The 17,404-nt window shown below is 59.8% G+C and overlaps 1 protein-coding gene across 1 annotated transcript in view; it reads left to right on the top strand.

Annotated features, from left to right (window-relative positions):
* The window catches only part of CARM1 (coactivator associated arginine methyltransferase 1), a 57,974-nt gene that overhangs the window by 37,125 nt on the left and 3,445 nt on the right, over positions 1-17,404 (top strand). Inside the window, exons 5-13 of the mRNA XM_065419308.1 lie at positions 1,969-2,079; positions 4,994-5,171; positions 11,065-11,155; positions 12,118-12,199; positions 13,562-13,647; positions 14,699-14,788; positions 16,009-16,146; positions 16,892-16,981; positions 17,177-17,289. Of these exons, the coding sequence (XP_065275380.1) occupies positions 1,969-2,079; positions 4,994-5,171; positions 11,065-11,155; positions 12,118-12,199; positions 13,562-13,647; positions 14,699-14,788; positions 16,009-16,146; positions 16,892-16,981; positions 17,177-17,289 (979 nt within the window). The remainder of the gene's footprint in view (positions 1-1,968; positions 2,080-4,993; positions 5,172-11,064; positions 11,156-12,117; positions 12,200-13,561; positions 13,648-14,698; positions 14,789-16,008; positions 16,147-16,891; positions 16,982-17,176; positions 17,290-17,404) is intronic.

The raw sequence follows: 17,404 nt of genomic DNA on the forward strand, positions 1-17,404 counted from the left end.
TCTCTAGGTGCTACTGTAATACACGTAATTAATATTTGAGATTGTTAAGACTAACCAATTAGGCCACCCTGTCAGCCAGGGACCAGGTGGAGCCAGCTGGCTTTGTATGTGAATATTGTTCCTGGAGGGTCTAATTAGGACTTGCGCAGCCGGGGAGCCGCGTGGAGCTTGTGCTGGTTTCACTCCTGAGATTTGCAAGGGAGCCGTTGGTATCGAAGGCTGTTTCTCTCGATGGTTTGGTGCAAGGGCTGGTCTGCAGTGAAGTGTCCAGCTAACACACCTGTGTTGGACTCGCTGGTCCCAGGGTGAACGGAGGATGGCAGATGCTCCTGCTGCGTCGTCCCTTCATGCGCCTGGTCCTGTGGCGGGATTGCTCGGCCCGTCTGCCGGGAAGCTTTGCCTCCGAGGAAAGGGAAGCTCGGCAGTTCTGGGCTAGTAGCAGCTGGTGTAGAGTCCCTCCCATCCCCAGGAGACCGTCCTCTGTGGGTGCGACCCGAGGGACGCCGGGCTCTGTCGACTCCGGGGCCCGGGAGGTGCTAGGCCTCGGTCCTGAGTTAGAGCCAGCGCTTTCGCCTTCCACAGCCCCTGCCACCCTCAAACCAGCCGCTGAGACTTCGCTGAGCCGCCCCCCCTGGTGGGGCCCGTTTTACAGAGGGAGAAAGCGTGGCGGGATTGAGGTGCCTTGTCAGGTCGCAGCCAGTGGCATATCTGGGAATCCTAACCTGCTAGATCCCAGTGCCGGGGATAGAACCCAGGAGTCCTGGCTCTCAGCCTCCCTGTCCTAATCCACTAGATCCCATTCCCCTCCCAGTGCCGGGGATAGAACCCAGGAGTCCTGGCACCCAGTCCCTTTTTTCTACCCTCTCAGCTGTGCTTGTTTTCAGCTTGGTATTTGTCCACTGCTTTCAGCTACTCTGGGAGAGCTCCGTGTTGCTGCTGTTTGTTCCAATAGGGTTAATTGAGAGTAAACATTTTTTCCTTTTTATTGGGTGGGATTCTCTCCAGAGCTCGCAGGTGACAACAGTGACACTGCCAAGGCAGGGGACCTCGTTCTGTAAATCCCCTGACAGATCAATATCTGGGTGAATCCTCCCAGACCCACGCGAGGGGCAGGCCGAGCTCGGAAAGCCGCGTCTTTCTACCAGGAACGGCCGTTTTGAAAATCTGCCTTTGTGGATAAGCTTTTTAATTTCAGTAGCTTCTTATCAGAAGCCGGCACAAAGATCTGCGTGCGTGTAAGAGCGACTGATGCAGACGGGCGGCTCGATCTTCCGCCGCCGTGGTGCTAATGAAACGATACGCGCTTTGTGCCCTGCGAAATCCCGGCAGCCTCGGTTCTCTTGTATTTGTGAGTTAATGTCTATAAAAGGAGCCCAGTTAAAATTCACCCAATTGGGGCTCAGGCCATACGAACCCCGAGACCGCCCTGAACGATGGACAATCTCCGACTCTTAGGAGATGCTGAAATGCAGCTCCCTCTGGGGTGGAGCTTAGCCAGTGCAGTGCCCAGGGGAGATTTGACCCAAAGACATGGGGACCAAACCCCAACCGTTGTAAAAGGGCTGTGGGATCATTCTGGTCCCTGCCGGTGAGAGCTTGGTTTGAGGTCTCGGGCAGGTGGTGGGATCTGTGGGGAGTTCAGAGGTTTCAAAGCGGGGCGGGACTTAGCTCTGCTTTCTCCAACTCAAGCAAATATTTGGGAGCGCTCCTTTCCAAGGGGCGGCTTGTTTTTAATCCTCCCATCTTGGTGGAGGGCCCTGAAACGGGAATTCTTCCATCCTGAGCTGCAGTTTCAGCCTGGTCACTGGCACGTGCAAGCCGCCGGGCGAGCGAGGCATGCCATTCCCCGCGGCGCAAGCATCCGAACCGAAGGGGCTGAACCAGCCCACTGGGTTAGGCAGTAGATTGAGGGCTGGGGGCGGTTATCGGCAGCTGCTTCCGCTCACTCTCTCCCTCCTCTCTCTCCAGATCGTTCTAGACGTCGGCTGCGGCTCCGGCATCCTCTCGTTCTTCGCCGCACAGGCTGGGGCAAGAAAAATCTATGCAGTGGAAGCCAGCACAATGGCCCAGCATGCGGAGGTCAGTACTGCTCGCACGGCAGCCGCCAGCGGGCAAACGCTCTCCGCCACGCAGGGCCGGCTCCTACGCGAAAGCGTTTTGGGGAGTTCTCCTCAGCCAAGTCCCAGTGCAGCAGGGCGCTGGGTGCGGGAAGCTCAGCCTCCAGGTGGAAGAATCACATGGTTGTGAGGGTGCTGAGCAGCAGCCTTCTGGGGCAGGCTTTGCCAAGCCAGCCCAGGCATTACCTGGCTTGAAATCCCGTCAGGCCTCCAAGCTTCCGCGTGAGGCTCCCTGGGGAGATGGGAACGCCATTTCTGAGCGGTGGCCGAGCCAGCGAACGGGACGCCGAGGAAAAGCCGCCGTGGAGCGACGCGTCCCGAGGACGTGCCCCGGGAGCTCAGCATTGCTGCCAGTCCAGTGAGATCAGCGTCCTGGCACTCATCTCAGGAAGCCGGACCGGCATCAGCCCAGGCATCTAGTGAGGTGCTGCTTAGAACGGCGAAGGCGTCGTTTGACGGTATCTAACCGACGTGCAGACGCACCAGGACAAACAGACTGACACAACGCTGCTTTTATACTTGGGCTTCAACAGGAGCTGAGGCCCAGCGGGAAGCTGTGGAGTGACATGGTGGTGCACTCACTCGCTATTCTCATCTAGAGAGAGCCCCCCCTCTGCCAGCTGGGGCCTATCCTCTTTTTATAGGTGGGGAAACTGAGGCACAGGGAGGGGATGCGATTTGTCCCGCTATGTTGGTGGCGGAACCAGAAATAGAACTCAGGCACCCTGCACGCTAACCATGAGACATGCAGGACTCCGGAGCTAGACTTTTTTTTTTTTTTTTTTTTGTGGGAAATAAGGAGAGAAGCTGAAATAGTCTGAAAAGTGAAGTTTGGAGCCAGTTGATGAAACTGGGCCAGCACCAAGCTCAGTTTGTTTATCCAGAGTGTGATTGTCAGGACTTGGACAGCTCACGAGAGCGGCATTCCCAGGTTTGGCAGGGTCTGGGGAAGATGGAGTGAGATCAGAGCATCCCTAAGTTCTGTGGGTTTCTGGCGATCTGGTCTGGGCCCTGGCCGCTAAACCTGATGAATTTAAAAAAAAAAAAAAAAAAAAGGGGGGGGGGGGGCAGAGGAAAATTGGCCACGTTGTTTGCAGGCAGAACTGGTGCTAGCAGGGTCCAGTGCAACGGCAGCTGGGAGGAGCCAAATCCATGCAGCTGGTGGAGGCTGGAAGGATGTTCTTCAGATGATGCCACCAAGGTCGTGGCAGAAGGAGGCTGTGGTGATGCGTGACCAGGACAGGGCTGAACGACAGGGTAGCCCTGCTTTTCTGGTCTCCTGAAGTCTCCAGTCTGGCTGGAAGAGAAGTGTTCGTCCAACACGATCCAGTGAGTCAATCCCGGGGTAGCTGGATGAAATTCTCTGGCCTGTGCAGGAGCTCAGGCTGTGGGATCTCGTGGTCAGATCTGTGGACGGGGACTAGCAAACGGTCAGAATGCTGGAGGTGGGGTCAGGAAATGGCAGCTTCCTTGGAAGCACGCACCTCTGCGGAAGACAGGGAGTGACTGAAGACCCCACTGAGGAGACAGGCTGTTGCTGTGGGATAGCTGCTGCTATCTGCCTACTTGGTTGCAAGTTGTGGCAAGTGTGTAGAAATGCTGGGTAGCTTTGGCATTCTCGTATCTCCTGGCTGCTGTGGTCCTGCCCGCGGGACCCCAAGATGCTGCTGGTTAGTTATCTCTGAAAGCAAAGACCCGAGGGGCAAGCTCCGGAACCGGTGTTGTTTTCTTCAGGGAGCTATTGTCCTGGAGTCTAGATCCCTTTTGTTAACCGGTCACTCCGCTGACAAACTATCGCAGACCCACATAAAGCTCGGATTACTGGGGGCTCTGTGTGGAGGGGCGCTCGTTACATGCTGAAGTGTTAGCACAGCTGTACTGATGCTTGGACTCAGAGGCAGGAGCCGAGTTGGGGCGTGTGAGGGGAATCTGAGAGAAGACCAAAAAGGGAAGAAACTGTCTGATATATTGGCCCAGAGAACCTGAGGGGTCTCCTTGAAAGGATCCTCCTGGATGGCTCACCAGGTATTCTAGCACATCGCGTCAGAGAGCTGGGATTACTCGCGCTTCAGGCTGGCAAGGGAGGGGAGCCGAGAGCCAGAGTCCAAAGACCATCTGGCCAGAAGTTGCTCATTTCATAGCCTCTTCCCGGTTCCATGCGCTCCAGTCTGTTGCTGTGTATTTGCAGCTTGGCCCATTCTTCCTTGGCAGATCACCTTTCCTCCCTGAAATGTTCTCCCCCAGTCAGTGACCAGAAGCCCCCATCCATTTTGTATCATTCCCTCTCCCAGTAAGGATCACAACCCGAATTCCCAGCACGTACAGACTGAGCTTTGACTGGTGTGCTCTCGACTCAGTGTGGCCCGGGGCAGGTCATGTCGTCCTCTCCTGCCTCGGTTTACGCATCTATGTGATGCGGGTGTCGGGAGGCGCAACCAGTTAACCAAGTGGTTGGAAGATGCCCAGTGCTGGATACGGGGAGGAAGGGGGGGTGAAAGCACTCTGAATCTGTGGGCGGAAACATAACCCTGTCTTCAGAAGATCCCCTGCTCTTAAAGGCTCTGAGGCAAATTCATCCCTGGTGTCACTGACATCACTGCAGTTGCACCAGGAAGGACTTTGGCCCAGTCTCGCTCAGCTGGATGAAACTGACTGACTTTGCCCCCCTCTCGCAGTGGTTCAGTTACACAAGATCATTGTGGCCCTGATGTTTTTTAGCACAATTTGTGATAGTCCCAGCAAACCCCATTGCCTGTTCCTGGGCTGGCGTCAGCCGCAGATGCCCACATACCATTCGGGATCATGGGGCTGGCTTAGACCCGGGAAGTTGGGGCCGCCTCTTTTCCTTTCTCTGACTCCTCCTTCTCCTCACCCAGGTTTTAGTGAAAAGCAACAACCTCACGGACCGGATCGTGGTCATCCCCGGCAAGGTGGAGGAAATCTCGCTTCCCGAACAGGTGGACATAATTATCTCGGAGCCAATGGGGTATATGCTCTTCAACGAACGCATGCTGGAAAGCTATCTGCATGCCAAGAAGTACTTAAAGCCCAGTGGTAAGTGATCGGTGCTGAGCGAAACACCCCGTTCCGCGATGTTCCTTTCCCCCCAGACGTGGGGCGGCATGTGTTCAGGGGCAGGTGAAACCCAATCCCTTTTCAACCACGGTCTCCATGTTTAAAGGCAAGCTGGTTCAATGTGGGTAGTGGGGATGGTAGGGCAGATAACCAGCTCTTGAGGATGCTCTGGGATTTCCATTGCTGGGGGAATATCGGCTGTGGAGCCCGAGCGACCAGGGTCTGTGGGGCAGAGCGTGACACCCGAATCGGGTCGCCTGTGATTGGGGCTGGCGAGGGCGCGGGAGTTGGGTTTCGTTGGCTGTCTGGCTTTCTCGCTATGGTCCACGTTGGGAAATGCAGCCCGCTGGCGCACCGGTGGGAGCTGCGTCTGCAGGCTCCGGCTTCTTACGCTGGGACAGAGACCGGCGGCATCCTCGCGGGGGTGAGGCATTCATGCGTCACACTTAGCGTGTTTAGTGACGGGGGGTGGTTCTCGGGTCCGGGCTCCACCCATAGGTGTCTAATGCATCGAGTGACATGGTTTCCTTGCCCTGACGGCGTGAGGATAGCCACTCGGTGAGCCCTCAGCGGCCCAGGGTCTCCGAATACAGCCTGCAGGGCCCCACACGCAGCTGCTCCAGAGAGAGCCGCGTGGCTCTAGAGCATTGCATGCTGGGACGGCTAGCCAGGCAGCTCCTCCTGTATTCAGGGCAGCTGGATCTCCTTTGTTACGGAGGTCAGGTCCAGGTTCCCAGGCAATACGGCCGCTCTGCTAGGCAGAGTCTGGGCCGTGTGAGCTGGTGCCCCGGGTATGTAGCAGGCCCCTCCAGCAGGGAACCCTGGCTCGGGGCCTGATTCGAGGACAAATGCTGCCGGGTGGGGTGGAGCGGAGAGCACCCTGCATGGCATGGCGGTGGGCTCCACCTGCTGGTAGGCTGGGGAACGACCGGGCGATCCAGGCGGGTGCATGAGTCGTGGTTTTGACCCCTCCAGCCCAGGAAGTGCTCCGCGCCGCCGAGGGGCCTGAGCTGCCCCATCGGGCATTTAAGCAGCAAATCAGGCAGTCAGCTGCCCTCCTGGGCCTCGGGGCTGGTGCGAAGAGGGGCCCGATTTCATCTCGTGACCACCAGGCCCCTCCGGCTCTTCAAAACCAAGTTCCCTTCAGCATCTGCTGCTGCAAAAATGTGACCACAGGAGAGTGGCTGCAAGAGCTTCCGGGCTGGAGGCTGACTCACGGCGCCCTCTCCTGGCGTGGGAGGGAAGCAAAGGGGCTGCCTGCTGTGAAAATGGGAAGGCCTGGGCTTGTCTGTGGGTAATGTGCTCCTCACATGGGGGTTGGGGCGGGGGCGCAGGGCAGTAGAGTGAGAAGCTGCTGCTGTTGCCCCTGGAAATGACTCTCCCCCCAGGCCTGGGGATGGCCAGGCTGCCCGAGCAGCGTGGGGATAGCTGGTTCCCTTTTGATGTGTTTGCAGCACTGTCTCTTTAAAAAAAAAAAAAAAAAAATCCTCTTTTTACTATTCCCCCAAACGGATCGCTTGCCATCAGACCGGCTTAGCCAAAGCCGGCGTGTGCCGTGTCGCCGGGCTCCCGAGCGGAGTGGTGATTTGCAATGCAACGAATCTCGAAATGTAATTAAATTGTGTTCCAGGCAATTTCCCAGAGGAGCTGACACGACTCATCAGCCCTAATGTATTCCGCCCTCCCGAACAGGCCTGACCCCGTCCGTCCCTTTGGCCAAATTTGAGTCACTGCCTTCATCCAAAAGAAACGCTCCTAGAAAAATCAATAGCCGAGGATGCGTGTAGCTGCCTTCGTTACTGGGGGAGGGCTGGGGGAGTGCGGGACCAGATCAGTTTTTAACTTCCTGGAGAAAAGGATCTGGAACAGTCTGTTGCTTCTGGTGACGAGAAAGCACCATGTGTGTATGGTCTTGTTAGAGGTGTTGGTATGTATTTAAGCTTGGCAAATTAAACTGTTCCAATATGTTGCACAGAGGTGGGGGATGGACTTTTAGCGCCTCTATTCCCACACTGTCTCTTGAAAACCTTGATGCTTAACTTCTCTGCCATCTGTCTGCAAGAGCAGCCAGCTCTGTCCTGACCTCGCGCTGCTCAGACGAGCCTCCTGCTCTCTCCCAAATCGGTTCCGATCTTACCACACGCCCGCTTGAGGCCTGATCCTACAAACTCCTCTTAGCTTCAGGCTGAGCGTGGCCGCAGGCTTGGGCTCTGGCTCCGGACGTAGGATCTCCCTGGCTTGGTCGGTTCAGAATGTTGATTTGCGGGTCTTGTGTTTCAAACACGTCGTATCCCCTAACCCGCCAGGACTTCAGCAGTGCTTGCGAGCTCGGAGCGCTGCCATTTATAAAGATGAGGGAGGGAGGGAGACATTACGCAGTTGAAGAGCTGTTTTAGGCTGAAATTTAAACAGGGGAAAAAATCATCCCCCAGCCTGGAAGGGAGACCAAAGGGGGCGGGGGGGGGGGGGGAGTCTTTGGCGTTTAACATGCGGGCAAACTAGTAACATCAACCACGTCGATATTTCTGTTCTCGCCAGAGTCATCTGCCAACAGGCCGTTCTTGGTCGCTGCTTGTGTTTGCGGCAGCAGTGCCTGCCCTCCACGCTGATTACCCCGGAGCACAAGCCTTCAGAGCTTTTCTGGATATAAATTAGTAGGGAAATGGACGGGCTGCGCGAATTCAGGGTGAGCGAACGGGGACTTTTAGTCCCTCCACTGAGTTGCTGTGGCTGAGCCAAAGATTAAAGGTGGAAATCGGAATCTGACCAGTTCGGCGCTGCCGGCGACTCAGCCTGGGCTGCCTGCGGAGCGAGACCTGCTGGCCCCTTTGGAGCCGCTTACCGGAGCCGCTCCGAGGACAGCTACAGTGTGGAAATGTTGCAACGTCTCAAAAGCGCAGACTTTCAGCCCCTGCCCAGGATCGGGGCCCCCTGTGCCAGGCACTGCAGGAGGGAGGCACCGGCCGGGGCAGGAGGCGAAGCTGGGCATAGGAGCCAGGTCTCCTGAGCTCCAGTCTGGTGCCCTGCCCTGGGTCACGCCGGCTCTCCTGGCTACCAATGCGTCTTTAGTGGGGGTTGGGGGCACGGGGTGGGGTTTTGTAAGTCCAACTAGTCATAGTTCCCACCGTCCACGGGCACCCGCTTTCCGCCTGCCCCTCCCCCCGATGCTGGGGTCTGTTTACACTGCAGTTAGCCGCCCGTGCCAGCTAACTCGGCTCATGGGGCTGTTTCATTGCTGTGTAGATGGCCTCCCCCCCTCGCGGGGTCCTAGCGCCCGGGCACCAGGCTGAGCGTCTGCGCCACAGTTAAACAGCCCCTTGGCGTGCACCTGAGCCAGCCTGCAGGGCCAGCCGTGGGTTTTGCAGTGCAGTGTAGACGCACCCAGAGAGGCTACGCCGGCCAGCCCCTCTCCCTCCCAGGGGTGGGCGTCAGCCAGGAGGAAACGAACCAGCTGTTTGCCGGGAGGGAGGAAATGAACGACCGGGTCGGCTGTCGTTTTCTGGAGCGGGGCTCGGGTCGCTGGCCTGGAGCTGCGCTAGGTAAAGGGGAGGTGAAGAGGTTTTAAAGTGGTGCGTAAAGTGAGGGGGAGGGAAGAGCTGCGCTACCAGTCTAGTCCTGCCCATGCCACGCTGGGGTGGAGCAGGGCTGCTCTCCCGCACGGTGAAATCTGGAGGGCGGGGCCCCCATCAGCCTGGGGATAAGCAGGGTCACCAGCTCTCGGGATTTAGAGCCCAAGTCGGGGGATACTTGGGGGATTTTCGTCAAGCCACAGCTCCTGGAGCCACGTGGGTCGGAGACTCATCTCTAAAGTAAATTTTGTAACCCTGGAGACTGGAGAAAGGCCTGGAAATGTGAACCTCCCACCCAGCTGTTCTCACCCGTTGGCAATTGTGAGTTCTCTGGGCGCTCAGGGTTGGCAGTTCTGCCAAGGTCCTGGGCTAGCTACGGATCCAACCCCGTTAGCTAACGAGTCAGACGTGGCCTTAGACACTCCAGCCTTTAATCTTGAAACTTTAACCGCTAAAGCCACCGAGCTGTGCTCTGATCCCAAACTCTGCCGCCTGGCTTCGTACAGTCCAGCCTGTCCCCTGTCCTGGAGAACCACGGAAGGGACATTCTGGCATTAGCAGGGCTTCAGAGAACGTCAAAGGACTTGATTAGGGGCCTCTGAAACTCTCCTGTGGGGAGAGCTTGCAAAGAGCGATGATTGACCTTAGAGAGGGGACATAAATCTCTGGCGAACTGGGGAGAGAACGGGGGATCGGGGGCTTCTCCCGATCTCATCAACCAGGGACTCAGTGAAACTGAAAACCAGCAAATTCAAAACCAGTCCGAGGCGATCCTGTTCCACATATCTTGTCCTTACACTGTGGAACTCCCTGCCACTGGATGCTTTGGGGCCAAGGACTCGGATGGATTCCAAGAGGTTTTGGCCTTTTCTGCAGCTCCCGAGAAGAGCCTGAGCAGTTGTTAATGGTAGAGTTCTGGAGCTGTAAAGCCATCTGCTTTGGGGTGCAAGTGAGTCAAACTGTTAGAGAGTGGGAGGCCTTTGTGGGGGGCAGATTGTTCCACGTCTGCTACCGCAGGCCTCTCGCACCTTCCTCTCCAGCAGCTGGTGCTGCCTGCTGCCGGAGGCGGGATGGTGAGCAAGATGGGCCTCGGGACTGACCCGGCCTGGCGGAGCCATCGCGGGTGGGTGGCGAGAGCGATCGGGCTGGAGGAGACGGCGCGCTCTGGGGGCTGCCGGGGAAGGGGATAGAGACGGGGGAAGCAGCTTGGGCAGCGTCGACAGGCCCCACTGTCACAGATCGCGGTCGGCAGCTATGGCCCTATGGCAGAGAGCCCAGATCGCAAAGCCAGGTGGAGCCGTCTCCCCCAATGGCCGGCTGCCGAAGTGTAGCGCTCGGCCCCCTGCCCTCCACTGCTGACCTGCCGCAGGCCGCGCTGTTTGACCGTTCCTCGGTGACCTCGTTCGGCCGAGGAGGCCGGTTTGTTAGCTGGGGGGACGGCTCTGTGCCCCCGTCGGTCTCCGTCCCGCCCAGCCGTAACCCTGGTGGGTTCGATGTGCTTTGAGACCTGAACGAGGCAGGTGAACGACTGGCTTAGCTCTGATCTCTGCTTTGGGCTGCCAAGGGGGTGTTGTGCCCCTGCCAACTCTGCAGCCCCCACACAGTTCAGTACCTACCGAAATGGACCAGATCGGGTGGCATACAGGCCAGCTGCTGCCTGGCGCGGGGCTTGGCCAGAGAGCCGGGCTGATCCCAAATCAATCCTCACCTCCTTCCAAACACATGTCGCATTGGGCCTGTACCTTGGCTCTGTGCTGGGGAACGCCCTGGAAAGGGGCCGGGCGCGCTCTGACTTAGCCAGGGCTGGGCTGGGAAAAAAACACCCTGGGAAATTTGGGGGGGGGGGGGGGGGGGGAGAGAGAGAGAATTTTTTTTGGTTTTAGTTGAAAGTTTCTGCTGAAAACGTGAAAGTTCACTATTTTTGCTGACAGTGAGCAGTGCAGTGCCTCATGGGAGATGTAGTCCAGCTGGGGATCCCCGCCCATAGAGGAGAATGAGGACACAAGGTGCAGTCTCCCATAATGCATCATGGTCTCCCTCTCACGGGGGAGGCCCTGGTGTATTGTGGGAGATGTAGTCCTGCCAGGGATCCAAAGGGGACCCAAGGTGCTTTGGGATGTTTGCGCTAAAAGCCGACTCTTTTCCTGACCCGTTGTGTAGCTGATGAAGCGTTTGGGAGGGAAAACTCCCATCCAGGGCCCGGGTAGCCTGGCTCTGGCGTGTGGGGCAGCCTGTGCTTGAGGGGTAGGACGGGACTTGGTGTAACCCTGCGGGGCAGCTGACCCCCTCTGCTCCCCTTCCAGGTAACATGTTCCCCACGATCGGCGACGTGCACCTGGCCCCGTTCACAGACGAGCAGCTCTACATGGAGCAGTTTACAAAGGCCAATTTCTGGTGAGTCCTTTCCCTGCCCGCCGGCGTGTGCCCAGCAGCTGGTTCAAGGCATGGCGGGGGCTTTCACTGGGAGGAGAGAGCGCCCCCCGCAGTGGGAATATTGTGGAGGGTGGATCTACGTTTCTGCCCCTCCCCCCAGTATCTCTCAGAGGCGAGCGTGTGCTGGAGCGGGTAGGACAGCCCGGTCCTGCCTTCCAGCCGCCGTGGGTCCTGGCAGAGACACCCAGGCCGGGGCAGGGGCACGTGTCAGCCACCAAGATGGGGTGGGGACAGCGTTTGGTGCTCAGGGGGGCACCAGCCACTAAGGAACTGCCGGGACTCCCCTTCCCAGCCTGGAGCTGGCGCACTGCCCCCTCCCCCCTCGTTCACAGGGCGTTTCCACCCCCGGCTTTAGCCCCGATGTAAGTGGCTCCATAGCCCAGGTGGGCGTGGACCCAAACCCCCTGCGTGTAACACGCTTGGGTCTCGGTCCAGTTCCCCAGGGGTCAGGCCCCCAAAGCACTGTCCGTGTCGGTCCCGTTGTGGTCAGCCTTGGCCGAGGCGAAGGACTGAATGGCCCCTAGAGATAATCCCCTCCCACTGCGTCCCCGCCACGCCACGCCAGGGTGAGGCGGGTTTTGCTGGCTCTCCGGGGTAACACCCAGGGTACATGGCATACGCTGCTTTGATTTGGCGCCCGCCTGTCTCACAAGAAGATGCTGAGCTGTCGTCTGCTAATACTGAGCCCCCCAGGGGGTTCCAAGCGATGCCCCGATCTCCTTGGCTTCCCCGGTCAGCCCCAGCTCTGCTCTGATCCGCCTCGTGTCTGCGCCGGAGCCCCAAAGGGACATGCCTGTCAGACGCGGAGGCTTAAGCTCTGCTTCTGGGCAGCTGTGCGCTTCCCGCAGGTTTCCACACCTCCTGAGCCGGGTGGGTGGAGCTGGTCAGCGCAGGCAGGTTTCCATGGGTGTCTCCTCTTGCAGGTATCAGCCGTCCTTTCACGGTGTGGACTTGTCAGCACTTAGAGGAGCCGCGGTAGATGAGTATTTTAGACAGCCTGTTGTGGTGAGTTGTGGGAACCAGCCGCCTCCGCCCCGGCTCCTTCCTCTGGACCCAGATCGGGCTGTTTAAATGGGCTGGGAGGGACTCGCTGGGCTGCCGCTGGAGCGAGATGCTGGTAACTGGTCACCAGAGCGCAGCAGCACTGCGCAGCTGCTTAGGGCAGGAAGGGAAGGCCGGGCTAGTGGGCAGAGCACTGGACTGGGGTGCGGGAACCCTGGGTTCTGGTCCCGGCTCTGCTGCTGGGTGACCTTGGGCAAGTCACGTCTCCTCCTGTGCCTCAGTTTCCCCATCCCTCAAATGGGGAGGATGATATTGACCTGCTTTGAGATGAAAGTCATTGGTGAGCCTCCGAGTAAGTAGCAATCAGATGCTCGATAGACTCCCAGGCTGTGCAGGGGCCTCCCGTGGGAGGATGCTGCTCTGGGGAAGCGTTCCTGCTCTGTCCCCCTCCCGGGGCGGCTCCTCCGCTCTCGCAGCACTTGTTAGCCCTGTGCCTGGGGGGGCGACGGGAGATCACACCCGGCACCTCTCCTCTTGAAGCCTGAGTGTCTGCTGCTGGAACTGGCTCCCCAGCCCGTCTGCAGCCCGGGCTCCGCTCGAGGGGACAAAGCGCCCTGAGTGGGGCTGGGCTACGCCGTTCCTCCCCCGGCGCAGCTGGGCAGTGGCAAAGGGGACGCGGCTCCAGCCACGGCCACGCTCGGGCCGGCTCGCCATTCGCTGGCCTGACTTGCCGAAGGTGAGGGGGGGCTGCGCTGAGAGGTGACCTCTTGCCTGAAGAGACAGATCTGCGATTCTGACCCTTCGGGACCCCTGGCACTTCCCATGAGAGTCAGGGCATTAGCTCAGCATGCTGTCCCGGTCGTTCCATGCCACCTCCCTGCGTCCCCCGGGATGGGCTTGGGCTTGACTTCCCAGCGTTCGCTGTAGGGCGGTGTTGCTCTGAGCTGCTCAGCTGCCTTCCTCCCCAGAAGTGGCTGCATTTCAGAGGGCGTTTCCGGAGCTTCCCAGTGTTCGTAAACCTGGAGAGAGCCGAGTGCATTCTCCCCAGTCTCTGTCAGTGGGATCCTAGCCCAACGCGGGATGCCGGCAAGAACATGACCAGTTTGGGTCGCTCAGTAGCAGGGTCTGTGTCTGGTTCCTCGGGCTGCCCTGCTGAGTCCCGTTTCCTGTCTTCCCCGCCGCTGCCTCTGCAGCTCCCGACTCGGTTTCCTTCCCAGCAAAAGCTCTTGTGTACCGCACTGTGCACGCCTGTTAAGGGCGCGTCCTCGCTGCCAGGCTGGAACGTGGCTGCGCTCCGCGTTACCCTTCGGCTGGCGGCCCTCCCGTCGTGGCCAGGACGCTGACCAATGTGCCTCTCTCTCCTAGGACACCTTTGATATCCGGATTTTAATGGCGAAGTCTGTTAAATATACGGTCAACTTCTTAGAAGCCAAAGAAGGCGATTTGCACAGGTAGCTGTTTGCTCTTTCCTAGCGGGAGGGTGGGGAGGTGGGAGCTGATCTCTGCTCTCACGGACTGAGCCCAACCGGCCGAGCGGGTGGCCGTGCAGGGTACCTTGACGCGTGCCTGGCCCGTGGCGTTCCGATGGGTCCCAGTGAGGGGTGGCGGGGCAGAGTGACCGGTGCCCACCAGCTGCCCCCCCCACCCATCGTGCTGCGGGGGAGGGGGGTCGTGTCATTAACCCCGCCTCCCTGTCTAACGTGCTTTGGTTACTGTGGAGGTGCCGCTGGCAGCCAGGACGTTCAGAGCCGCAGCTTCCAGTCACTTTCAATCGTCACTCTGCGGTTCCTGCCCCAGCTCTGATCGAGGTTCCCGGTCACACGCCCATCCTCCCCTTCGCCTGCAGCTGAGGGGCTGGCACCTGGAGGGGAGACACCCCCATCTACCCTGTCAGCCACTGCAGCATTTAACGTCCCAGAACGCAGTCCTGCCTCGCCCGCCCCCGGCAGGAACTCTCCCAGGATTGCTAGGGCTTTGTCCAGCCTAGTCTGGAAATGCCTCCTCCGGGACTAGCGCGGGATTGAACCCTGAACGGAAACCCACCAGCCATCACGAGAGACCAAAGCTCAGTGCTGGCCGCTGTACGGTATTTATTAGGGGAATTACGGTAGCGCCCAGGAGCTCCAGCCACCCCCCAGACCCCATGTTGTGCCAGGTGCTGCATGGTATTTATTAGGGGAATTAGGTAGCGCCTGGGAGCTCCTGTCACCCCCAGGCCCCATGTTGTGGGCGCTGGTACAAACACAGACTGAAGACGGGCCCCGCCCCACAGAGCTCCAGTGGCCACAACCCAACGCGCTGGAACGTGGGGGCTCCGTAGCTTCCGTCAAGTGCAGGGTCCCCCAACTGAGGGACTTGGCCTTGCGCCCTGGCCGGGGGGGGGTGCCGGAGGTGTGAACTGGGAAGGGATGATCCGCTGCCTGGCTAAGGCGCCCAGAGGTGTGGGGGGTCACTCCCCAGGTGCCCCCGCCCTGCGGCTAACTGCTTCTCTTTGGTTTGCAGGATAGAAATCCCCTTCAAGTTCCACATGTTGCATTCAGGTCTAGTCCACGGCTTGGCTTTCTGGTTTGATGTAGCCTTCATTGGTTCAATGTAAGTGGTGGGGCCTGCCCCTACCTCACAGCACAGCTTGGGGTTTGTAAAACAAATAACTGGCTATCGCTCCTAGTCTACATTGCAAAGAACTGGCAAGTTCCAATTCCGTTACCTTCTCACTTGTCTTCCTGTCTCGATAACCGTCCTCGCTTTCGCCTAACCCCGCTGCAGTGAGACCTCTTTAGAGAGAACTCTGAGCCCCAGCCCCTGGTCTGGTCTGGTCTGATCGCCACTGGCCCATGCGGGGAGGGGGGGCACTCCATGGGGAGCCTAAATTCCCCTGGGATCCTGGATATGCCACGCGATTGGGGTGGGGTGGGGTGGGGTGGAGGTTCTCCCTACAGATTCTTCCTAAAGAGATTTGACTGTAGACCGTTCTGGCTGGCCTGAGCTGGCGTTTTGTTTTCGATATGTGTATGTTGACTGAAGATGCTTTGAATTTCTCGGTGCTTAACCTGGGTCGGCTCTAGGGCCCGGCAGGAGGGGAAAGGAGACGTGTCCCATCCCAACAAACTCTGGCAGCTCTTTCCGAGCCATAACGAGAGGCCTGGTCCTGCCCATCTTAACTGCATCAGTGCCTCTGGCACAAGTGTGATCCGTGAGATTGCACTAGTGCAATGCACCATCCTGCTGTATGGCAAAGCAGCTGGTCAGTTCCCTGGACTGCTGTGCCACCCTCTCGCTTGTAACTCGGTGCCCCTCGGGAGCAGGGCTTCCCACGCCCCAGGGAGCTGCCGCTCCTCCTTCGCTCCTGGCAATGAGACCGGAACCTGAGCTGGAGGCTGGGACTGCAGAGATCTCGGTTCAGCCCCTCGCCTCCCTGCGTGTGGGCTCGGTACTAACTGGCCCACTGCCTCTGGTCTGGTGCCCCCGGTGGCTGGGCTCCGCTGGGCCGGCTGCTGCCACCTCGGGGATTCACTTCTGGAGCTCATCCTTAGCGTAGCTGAGACTCCGATTTCCTGCCCCCCTGGCTGGACGGGCCTGGTGGGACACTGCGGCTGACGCTGCCCCTGTCCCCAGCACTATGGGGTGGGAGGCGCCGGGGAACAGCCACGTGGGGCTGCAGTTGGTTGCTTTACAACCCCCTTGGGCCAGCAGAGGGCGCCTCTGCTCCCACCTCCCTGTCCCCTGGTGGCGTGGCTGGCATGGACGGTGCCCCGTGCTGCAGCCAGTCCCCGTGTCGGTTGCTAACAGGCGCCGTCCCCTCTCTCCCGCAGGATGACCGTGTGGCTCTCGACGGCCCCCACCGAGCCGCTGACCCACTGGTACCAGGTCCGGTGTCTGTTTCAGTCTCCGCTTTTCGCCAAAGCCGGGGACACGCTCTCAGGGACGTGCCTGCTCATCGCCAACAAGAGGTAAGGGCGGTGCGGGCCTGGGGCTGGGGGGGCTCCGGATCCCAGCATGCACTGCTCCGGCAGCCAGGCTGAGCATGCACTGCCCCTCGGCAACCTGACCCGCTTCTGGGCTGGTCTGTGGGTCCTGCTGCTGCGGGGCCCGGCCTGGGGGCCATTGGAAATGCCTTCCGTCGACTCAGCCCGGTCACCCCGACAGCCACCGTCTCGAATGGCTTCCTCCCCGCGGCCGGCAGAGCGGGGCTGTCAGCCCCAGGTACAGCTGGGAGCCGAGGCCCCGCAAGGCCTAGTGACGTGCTCAAGGTCACACGGAGCCTGTGACAAGCAGGGGTTTGAGCCAGGTGCTGCTCTAACCACTGGGCAGCCCTCCCCTCTGCCCAGCACCAGCCTGTCCTGCCCCACGTGCCTCCAAGCCCGGCTAGACCAGCAGCGACCGGAAGGCCTGTGAATCGAGTCGGTGGGGGGGGGGGGGGGTCTCAGGCCAGTTCTCCTGGGGGGACATGCAAATTGCCCCCCTTGCTAGCCTGCTTGGGCGTCTCCTCTCCATGGCCAAGCCCTCAGCGCTCCCTTGCCAGCCCCTGCGCTGTCCCAGCATTAGGCCCAGCCCTGCCGGAGCTAGAATTCGCCCCGGGGGGCGTCTCTGTCCTGAGGTTTCTCCTCTTCCCCGGCTCGGCCCTGCCCATCTCGCTGGTGTCTCCTGCTCCGGCAGGGCCTGGTCCATCTCTGACGTGCGTCTCCCTCTCCGCAGACAAAGCTACGACATCAGTATTGTCGCCCAGGTGGATCAGACGGGTTCCAAGTCCAGCAACCTCCTCGACTTGAAAAACCCCTTCTTCAGGTACGGCCCCGCCCTGCGAGCCGGCTGCTACCGGGGGCCGGGCCCCCCCCTCCCGGGTCACTGGCCCCGTTCTGCCTGTGGGGGGGCCTCGTGCCGACCTGGCTGGCTGGGCAGCAGCGCATCCCCCTGCAGCGAGCCGAGGTTTCTCCCGTAGCCCCACCAGGCCTCGCTGACGTGTCATCACGTGTCTCTCAGGTACACGGGCTCGACTCCTTCCCCCCCGCCGGGCTCCCACTACACGTCTCCGTCAGAGAACATGTGGAACACGGGCGGCGCCTACAACATGAGCACGGGGATGGGCGTGGCCGGTAACGTACCCTGCCGTCCGGGGCTCCTGGGGCGGGCGGGCTGGGGGAGCGGGGAGCCCCCGGGGCGAGCGGGCTGGGGGGAGGCGGGGCAGTGGGCTGGGGGGGGCGGGGAGCC

This window comes from Emys orbicularis, chromosome 19, assembly GCF_028017835.1.
Source record: "Emys orbicularis isolate rEmyOrb1 chromosome 19, rEmyOrb1.hap1, whole genome shotgun sequence".
Taxonomy (NCBI): Eukaryota; Metazoa; Chordata; order Testudines; family Emydidae; genus Emys; species Emys orbicularis.